The 10390-nt window shown below is 38.4% G+C and overlaps 1 protein-coding gene across 1 annotated transcript in view; it reads left to right on the forward strand.

Moving 5' to 3' along the window:
* Positions 1-10066, forward strand: part of LOC125240208 (probable serine/threonine-protein kinase kinX) — a 35483-nt gene extending 25417 nt beyond the window's left edge. Inside the window, exons 10-16 of the mRNA XM_048148032.1 lie at positions 453-1247; positions 1947-2036; positions 6957-7127; positions 7734-7790; positions 7945-8547; positions 8743-8802; positions 9094-10066. Coding sequence (XP_048003989.1) covers positions 453-1247; positions 1947-2036; positions 6957-7127; positions 7734-7790; positions 7945-8547; positions 8743-8802; positions 9094-9801 — 2484 coding nt within the window. The 3' untranslated portion in view covers positions 9802-10066. The remainder of the gene's footprint in view (positions 1-452; positions 1248-1946; positions 2037-6956; positions 7128-7733; positions 7791-7944; positions 8548-8742; positions 8803-9093) is intronic.
* The last annotated feature ends 324 nt before the right edge of the window (positions 10067-10390 follow it).

A 10390-nucleotide genomic window follows, 5' to 3' on the forward strand; every position in this document is an offset into this window, starting at 1 on the left:
AGTTTACTATTAATAAAAGCATAAATTAAATTTAGCCTGTGTGGTGACGGGTTAAGAATTTCACCACCCCCTTTCTTCCCGTGGGTGTCGTAGAAGGGACTATGGGATACGGGTTAAATTGTGGCGTAGGCGAGAGGCTGGCAACCTGTCACTGCAATGTCATAGTTTCGTTTTCAACCCCTTATTTGCCAAGAGTGGCACTGAAGCTTTAGTAGTTTCATGTGTTCTGCCTACCCCTTTATGGGATTCAGGCGTGATTGTATGTATGTATGTAAATTAAACTTTTCAGCATTAAAAAAAAAGTACAAAAGTTAACTAGACACCAAACCTTAATTACGAAGAAGGGTTTTTTAATCAGCACAAATATCTAACATAGTATTTTCCACTGTGACCTCGGATAGACCAACAATAACTTATTAGATTTCCTACAATTTACTTGGTCACTTTTTCAGGGATCACCAAATCAAGAAAACATTCCAACCAGTGAAAACGCTTACATTCCCCCCGTTGAACCCAACGAGTCAGAAAGTTCTGAAGACATATACATTGTTACTAATAGACCTAGCGCACAGCCGTTAGGAACTATACCAGAAACTGCAAATCCAGAACCTAGTAATGAAAGTCCAGAAGTCATTAATGAAAATCCAGGACCTATTGAGTATCCAGCACCAATAAATGAAAATCCGGAGCCTATTAATGAAAATCCTGGACCAGTAACTGACTATCCAGCACCAATAAATGAAAATCCTGAACCAATAAATGAATACCAGCCGCCAATCAATGAAAATCCTGGACCTATTAATGACTACCCAGCACCAATAAATAATCCAGAGCCTATTAATGAAAATCCTGCACCAGTAAATGAATACCCAGAGCCAATCAATGAAAATCCGGAACCTATTAATGAATATCCGGCACCAATAAATGAGAATCCTGAACCAACTGACAATGGAGCAACGTACCCTGTTGAACCAATAATAAATGACGATAATTCAAATACAAAATTAGAAAACGAAGGTTTTGCGACCAACGAACCTGAGATCTATGAAAACCCTGAACTCAATCCAGTACAGCCAGAAATTACTGGACCAAGTGTTCCACAAGAGGGGGTTGACCAAGAGTATCCAATAAATGAGCGTCCTGTTGAGGAGTCCAGTGAAAATCCTGGAAATGGTTATGAGCAGCCAGGAAGGCCTAAGCTGGATGGTTCGCCTGATGAGAGTTCGGAAGGAGATGATTACTATAAGGTAAGTGATATATCGGCACTACTTTGAAAAAAACTTGTATCTTCTTCTGTAAATGAAGAGAAAAATATATTAAGTATGTATGGAATGCATATAGACTTCCTACGTTTTGTCTTTGAGGAGCAGTGTGAGATACGAGATTTTTTCAAAGTAGTGACGATATAACTTAGGTTTAGGAGATTTACTTAATGCTGTTTTTAAAAGTTTATATTTAAGTAGCCTTGTTAGTATGTTAGTTTGGGTCAAAACGTAGAAGCTAAATTTGACCCACTTCCCCGTTTCTGATTGATCTGAAATTTTGCACACATATGTAAACCACGTGACAATTTAATATTATGATATCATGGAGCTGATCTGATGATGGAGCAGAAAGGTGGTCATAGGAACTCTGTTATGAAACGTCGTATCCCCATCGAGTAAGGGGTTTTTAGAAACGCCTCGGAAAGTAGCAGATGACTGTTGAAAGGAAGGTACAGTCGGCGATAAAAGCTTGTTCCAAAAATGATTTTTTTGCAAATAAACTTGTTAGGGTACAAAAGGAACCTAAAAGGTGCCGCTCTGGTCCGTCCGTCTGTCTGTCTGTCACCCTTTATTAAACTATATTTCTGCGGGGCCTGGTCTTCTAAATTTTGAAAAACGTCATCTAGAATGCTATTATTTTGGGTTAGCAGTAGATTGTACAATTCAAATTGACTGTTTCAGAATATACCAGTAGCACCCACTCTTCCACCTCTAAACTACGAAGGCTTGCCTGACTATATCAGAGAAACCATTTCGTCTTCGGAGAAACCGGTAATTATGAACCCTTCTTCATTTTACTTTCTACATCAGAAAATATGAGAGCGTTGTGAAATACAGATGTAGTACGAAAAGGGTTCCCTTCGTATTTTTCCGGAAACGTTCGTATTTGTCATGATAGTTCAGTAAATGTCAGTACAATATCATCTTGTACTGAGACTGACTGAAATGACACGTTCGTATATACGTTTCTGTAATAATACGCAGGCAAATCTTTTCGCACTAGGTACAGTCAACCAATTGGAACCCTAGGCCACTGTAGAACTATGTCACAGTGACGTTATAAATCAGATTGTAAGAAATCTCTTACTGCTTGTCTTCTTGATATGGTTGTAGAGTGGCCTAGGGTTCCAATTGGTTGACTGTCGGTACATCTGTATTTTGAGGAAACCGAATTAATCGTAATCACTCTTTGGTTTACCTCTGTGTGGATAATCGGGTGGCAGTTACACTCTTGTAAAATCTAGTCCTAATTATTAATGAGATAACCCCAGGCTTCTATATTGAGGTATAACATAGCCAAACTTTTTAAAGGTGCTTGGCTACGAAATTTTCTTGTACAGTCGACTCAAGAAATCAAGTTGAATCAAGTTGAAACTGGCGTCATCAATGTCATCATAGATTGCTCTATCAATCCCTATAATTGTGTAAAATGAATGTCTTTTCCCGACTTTTTTATTGAACCGTACTGTGCCATGATCTAAGCCTTTGATGGAACCAAAAAGGATCGAGTTTCTAGAGAGTTACTGCCAAGCACAGAGAACCTCCTATAGAGTGGCAGTCTTGTATATTTGGTTCGCGATACGAGTCACCAGTGTTTGGGGTGCGAGGAGCGGGCGGGGAATGTGTTAAGCGCGCTGTGATTGGCCGTTTCAAGGACGGCGGGCAGTCGCGCCAGATGAAAAGGGACAGAAGTATGACTGTCCCTCTACTGACGCGTAAGTGGCCAATGTAAGTTGACCTATGCCGGCTCTGAATAAATTATAAATCTTATACTATTAAACGAGCAATTCTTGTATATTTATTTATTTATTTATTTATTTATTTATCTATTTATTTATTTATACCGACGATCTCGGAAACCGCTCTAACGATTTCGCTGAAATTTGTTATGTGGGGGTTTTAGTGGGTGAAAAATCGATCTAACATATCCTTAGGTCCCGGAAAACGCGAATTTTCGAGTTTTCACGCGTTTTTCTTCGCGCGCCATCTCGTGTGGAGTAGTTGTACTGTTGAGACAGAAGTCTTTCGGTCGATGTAAGTATTATTTACTTCAAAGACTAGATGGCGACACAGGTCAAGGCTAACACGAATAGAAAAATACACTGAGCTTTTGTGACGTAACGCGCGCCATCTCGTGTGGAGTAGCTGTGTTGTTAAGACTGAGAGTTCTTTCGATTGATCGATGTAGGTACTATTTATTTTCGAACTAGATGGCGACACAGGTCAAGGATACGAAACAGAACCGAGCGAAGCTCGGTCGCCCAGATATTATGACTTATTTGTGGAATGTAATGCCGTCTGTTTTTAAATTTGAGCTTCTTGTTACCTTTCCACACCATTTCACACTACAGGTGGACATCTTTAAGGCATCAAAATACCCTTTTCCAATTTTTTGTGCGAAAAACACGCGCTGCTTTCGGGTCTGTTACTTGGTCGATACTATACTGATCAGGCACGGCGAGCGCCCGCGCTTATATCAGTGCAAATACTAGGAAGGCTGGCGACCGCGAGTCGTCTTGTAATAGATGTCTATAGGGGTTGGTCTGTGCTGCCAAGGAAAAATGTGTAGTCACAGTGCATAGGCTGCCATCTCTCGACACACATTATCATTATTACTGCCATCTAGCCGAGAGTCCCCCAAAGGTGCATCGCCATCTAGCCCATCGTACCTTTTTCTCTATGGTTGCGAGGTACGTTTTTTTCTTAGACTTTATCTGTCTATACGGAGTTACTTATGTCTTTAGATGGAACAAAACTTGAAGCAGGGGCAAGTTATGATGAAACCTTTGGCAGTCACCAACTTCGTTGATGATTCAACGTTTTTCTCGTGGTATCTATATCTTGCCTGGCCCCGTAGCCGAATGGCATTTCTCCGACGCCAAACGAAAGCGATACGCCGCTGGCTCTGTCGCGCCAATACGCAAGCGCGATAGAGATAGATATCTACTGGCGCTTCGTTTCGTGAGCGTTTCGTGAGCGATTGTGCCATTCGGCTAGCCACCCTGTTTTTTTTACCCAAGCAAATGGGATACCTAAGGGCAAGAGAATGATGATGATCTATATCTTATGGTAGGTACTTACTTGATTTATATCGGAAAACTGCTTTTAGAAGAAGGAATTGTACTTACCTTCTTGCTGCGTTAACTACACTCACTATTTCTTAGGTCAAACTTAAGCACTTTTATTAAGAAAATAACATCACTCCACAAATAATATTGTCACTTCGTTCTAAGTTTTAATCGTAAAAAGTGTCATTATATGATTTACATACAAACACACATAACACTCTTGTACGCAAAACATTATACCTAATGGTTTTTAAGTAAATATTACTTATTTCAGTACTGTTATTTAAACATATGATAACTGTTTTTTTTTTATTCGTATAATAATGGCTTTCTGCTACCAGGGCACGTTGCCAATGTCAAGTAAATTACAGAGATATATAAAACAGTATAGGTAGTTTTTTTGCGAACGAGGCCTTCGCGATGCACTGGAGGATAGCTGGAGCAGCAGTACAAAGCATGATGGCGGCCGGGACCACGAACTGCCGAGTGATGTCCGTAGAATTGGTTATTCGTATCTCCAAAAGAATTCTTCATTAAATCATGATAACTGTAAGTGATCAGAAATCTTAACACTGCAGAAATCATGGCACAAACTGACAGACTGATAAACAGTCATTTGAAAGATGTCATTCTAAAAAGTTTTAAATTGGCTGCAAGTTACCTAAACAAACTCGAACTTACTTAAAGTTTGTCTATACACGCCAAATTTGACAACCGGTCTGGCGCAGTCGGTAGTGACCCTGCCTGCTGCGCCGCGGTCCCGGGTTCGAATCCCGGTAAGGGCATTTATTTGTGTGATGAGCACAGATATTTGTTCCTGAGTCATGGATGTTTTCTATGTATATAAGTACTTATATATTATATATATCGTTGTCTGAGTACCCACAATACAAGCCTTCTTGAGCTTACCGTGGGACTCAGTCAATCTGTGTAAAAATGTCCTATAATATTTATTTATTATATTATTTATTATTTATTTAATTTGCATACAAGCAAATCAACAAGAAAAAATATGTATAACATTTCCCGCGGCTTCGCTCGTCTTAAATTCGAAAATTTCGGAATGCTCCATACAAACTTCCAACCCCCATTTTAGGGAAGTGGGAAATTACGCTTGGTCCAACCCAGTTCCTGATAATGATTAATGATTTGCCGAAGGTTGTTAGTACTGCCAAATGTTTAATGTTTGCAGATGACCTGAAACTGTGTCTAGATATAAAAGGTCAAACAGATTGCGAACTCTTACAGAAAGACATCGACGCAGTTGCCCAATGGAGTATGGATAACAGACTTCACTTTAATACATCTAAGTGCAAGGTGATAACTCTTACGAGAGCAAAACATCCTATAACAGCGACATACCACCTCAATAATAGCGAGCTTCAGAGGGTGCATGACATACGAGACCTTGGACTGACTATAGACACCCAACTCGACTTCCGACAACACATTATTATGACGTGTAAAAATGCATGTAAAGCTCTAGGTTTTATTATGAGAGTAGCTTCCCAATTTGCAAGTACAAGAATTGCCCTGACATTATATTATGCGTACGTTCGGAGTCGACTGGAGTACGCTGCCATCATATGGGACCCTTATGAGGTCAAGTACATAATCAGCCTAGAGAGAGTGCAACGAAAATTTGCCAGATACATATATAAAAGAATATATGGATACTATCCATATTTATATCCTTCCTGCTTTGTCCTAGAAATGGTTGGTCTCGACACACTGCAGTTCAGGCGACAACTATCTTTAATCGTACATTACCATTCTCTGGTTCATGGAGGGATTGACAATCCCATTGTCCTAGGTCGAGTAGGCCTGGCAGTTCCATCGCCAAGCTTCTGTCTCGAAGGCACGAGTTTAGGTGGCGCGCGCCCCGCGCGGCGGTGCCGACGTCTGCTGGCTAATCCTGACACGCGCACTGTAAGGGCCGCTAACGCGCCTACTGCCCGTGCTATTACACTAATAAATAACGTGCTAACTCAGGTCCCGGATGCTGACATATTCGCCGATAAGTTGAGCAAGTTTATGAAAGCCACAATGTCAGCTCTGAGCTCTATCTAGAGTAGTTATCGATAAAAATATGTTTTGATTCTTATTTTGTTGTTTGTATTTGTCTCATTTGTTTCTTTTTTCTGTTATTTATTTTTCTTGTAATTCAAGTTTGTTGAACTGTGTAAATTTGTTTTAACTGTGCTTATATATATATATATATATATTTACCGTGTAAGTGTTTTGGTGTTTACTGTTAACTTATATGAGTGAAAATAAACGAAATTGAAATTAGAATGAGACAAAAAGTAGCCTATGTCACTCCCCATCCCTTCAACTATCTCCGCTTAAAAAACTCACATCAATTCGTCGCTCCGTTTTGCCGTGAAAGACGGACAAACTTTCACATTTATAATACTAGCTTTTACCCGCGGCTTCGCTCGCGTTAGAAAGAGGCAAAAAGTAGCCTGTCACTCTCCATCCCTTCAACTATCTCCACTTAAAAAATCACGTCAATTCGTCGCTCCATTTTGCCGTGAAAGACGGACAAACAAACAGAAACACACACTTTCCCATTTATAATATTAAGTATGGATAACAAAAACGTAAATCCCTGTCACCCCAGGCAACCTACGAACAAACGGACAACCCCTACGCTAACCCTCAACCGAACCCCGAAGACACGGAAGTCTTGCACGACCAGATGGAAGGCATATTCGCGACCATGCAACCCGTGGAAGACATACCTAAGACGTATGGCATGAATCTGACGGGGGAGGGCGGGCATGTATGGAATGTGAGTATGTCTGTCTGTTACTTCATGCTTGAACCGCCTGATCATCATTCGCTTGCCCTCATCCCAGTTACTCAGTTGGTCGACTCAGCATAAAAGTCTATATTACTATATTACCCAAAACCAGCCCCGCCGGCTTCCCGCGCACGCGCGCAGTATCGAAAAAATTGAAAACGCATTGTTGGGCTCTTTAACCATGGCAACGCATTGTTATAACGTTACTGCGCGCGTGCGCGGGAAGCCAGCGGGGGATGGCTTTGGGCAGCTGACTCGAGCGCTGGCAGTACAAACCTTTGCGTCAAAATACAGGAAACAGTGTGGATTTCATGAAAGTTATTCTAAAAGATTATTCAAAACTAAGTGCATGGTCGTAGAAAATGATTTAAAAAGTACCAATGGAGATATTTTGAGGAGGGCGAAGAATGTTTTGTCAGGTGATATTGATGAATAAACGGATAAAAAACGTACAGACAAGACGTAAAAAGATGATACTAGAAAAGTAAAATGGGTTAAAATTTACAGTTTCACATTTTACACGGAGTTTATATTTGTTGTATGATTATTGATTTATATATTAAAGTTGAAGTCGAATAAAAATTCTTATTTCAGGATATGAACAACCAACCTGTGTCCTACGATGTTGGAACACCTAGCCAACCAGAAGAGGTAAATATTGACTCAATTACAAACAATTTATGTATCCAAAGCAGTATCCAAAGCCCACGAACTCTTAACACGTGAGCAAAATACTATCACTAAACACTACAAACACAAAGGTACATTCAGTTAAAAAACTAATTTGATGATATTTACTTTGTAGGAGCACAACGAAGAACCAGCACCTGTATCCGAAGAACCGGAAATTCGCGATCCAAATACAACTGAACCCGAAAATGAAGGACCTATTGCTAATCCAGAACCCAGCCAAGTACCAGAGATACATGAAAGTGGAGAAAATATGCCTATTGAAGAGGAACCTATTGCTAACCCTAATGAAGAAAACCATGAGCCCATTCCAGAAAACAATATGCCGATTGAAGAACCTGTGCCTGTACAACCTGAACCTACACTTGAGCCTGAGAATCCTGAGCTGGTATCAGAACCAGAAACCAAAGAACCCGCTAATCCTGAATTCGTACCGCAGCCAGGAAATGAAGAACCCGCTAATCCTGAATTAGTACCTGAACCAGGAAATCCTGAGCTAATACCTGAACCAGTCAGCGAACAACCTGAAAACCCTGAACCTCTGCCGGATCCCGACAATCCTGAACCTGTACCGGAACCTGGAAACCAAGAACCAGGAAATCCTGAGTTGATACCAGAGCCTGGAAATGGCGGAACGGAACAGACCAGCGAAGAGCCAAGTGAAGAACCACATGATTTAAACTTAAAACCGGATATCATGAGCGAACTGCTTAAGAGCGTAAGTATTTTTAAAGGTGTTGTAAAAAATAATAAAGTATTGCATCACTCTTCAAGTGAAATTTTAATCGCTTTTACATTTGAAGCAATAGTCATTGAGCTTTAGACTCATGCTAATCGTGAAAATCATTTGCATATTTGACGTTTATTTAATGTTAAGTATGAAATGTATTGATCTGTGTTGAATATATTTCAGGAACAATTCTGGAAGTGGCTCGGAGAATGGACGTCAACCTACATGGAACTATTAGAGAAGGTACGTCATACAACACATTTATTATTCTCAACTATATATTTTTCTCAGTTATATATTAATTTGTATATTTTTACTAAAATGTATAAAAACAGACTGACTCCACAGTCAAACTAACCAAGTTTTGTGAAGCATAGCATAGTCATTATGTTGTACTTCTTGTTTTTAATAAATAAATAATAATAATAACGTGCCCTTCTGACTTAAAAAGTACTAAATAATTGATAAATCAAAATTAAAAAAGATATATTTACTTCTGCATAACATATAACTAATTTTCTTTTTTTTATACAGCACATAAGGAAAATAGCGAGACAAGAAATATGCAACCGCGAGAAATCTGGTGAACAAATGTGCCCTCTGGAAGACGAATCTGAAAATAATAATGACGGAGTCATAATCAAGGATGGAAAAATCATTATAGATGGCAGAGAAATAGATTTAACACGCACAGATAATTTAAATATAGATCTTAAGAGAGGCCATCACTACAATAAAGGTGATAAAGATAAAATAAATAAAAACGAGAATAAAGTAGACGCATCTACAATTTACGGTAATTCAGTAGGAAATGAAAAAGTAACAAATGTATTTATATTTACTGCTGATAAAGCTGATGAGGTCTTAGAGAATATTAAGCCGGACGAGTCTGATGAGGAAATCATTATTGACGATAGGATAAAGGAAGAAAATGAAGATAAAAATAAGGAAATTGATACTGAGGCATCAGAATCGGTCGTAGGGAATACTGAAGAAACAGATGAAGGTGAGGAGAATAAGGAAGAAATTGATAATAAAGAAACAAACGAAGGCGAGGCTAGCGAGCAAGAAAATGAAGATGATAATATAAACGAAGAAGATGGAGAAATTATAGAAATCAAACAAACCGATAGTGAAGGTAGTAACGAAGATCTAAATAAAAATGTACCAAATAATGAATCTTCGAGCGACATCGAAGAATTAGATAAAGATGAAGAACCTAGTGAAAGCGAATCAAATTAGAAAATTATATTTGTTTAACTATTAGCTAATTAGAGTTAAGATATTATGAAATAGAAGAGATTTTACTTAAGCGAACAATTAATGCTTCGACAATGTCAGCTAATGTGCTCTGTATGGCTATAAAAATGTCTACACTTAATAATGATTAGCTTGTAACTATTATTGTTCTTTAAACTTTAGATCACATTTTTATTTAAGATTTATATTAGAATTTCGTTGTTTATGCGTTATTCAATGGATTGTTGTTGAACGTGAATTAATTAAACTGAATAAATGAAACAAAAAATATTTCAATCTTTTTTTTTTTTCTTCGCTTAACCCTTAAATGCATGAATTTTTCTTTTAACGAGATATTAATATATGTGATAGACAATGATTTTCTGACTCTGGGAAAAATAATAAAAAAAATATTTAAGATCGGATTTTATACTAAATCAGTGTTAGAAGTTAAATAGGCCAAATCATATTTATATAAAAATATCGTAATTGGTGCGTTTTATTTAAAAAAAAATACTACTATTAAAAAGGTAGGTACACTATTTGTGAAACCTTTATGATAAAATGTTTAAACATAAACTAATTACTAACT

Source organism: Leguminivora glycinivorella, chromosome 27 (genome assembly GCF_023078275.1).
Source record: "Leguminivora glycinivorella isolate SPB_JAAS2020 chromosome 27, LegGlyc_1.1, whole genome shotgun sequence".
NCBI lineage: Eukaryota > Metazoa > Arthropoda > Insecta > Lepidoptera > Tortricidae > Leguminivora > Leguminivora glycinivorella.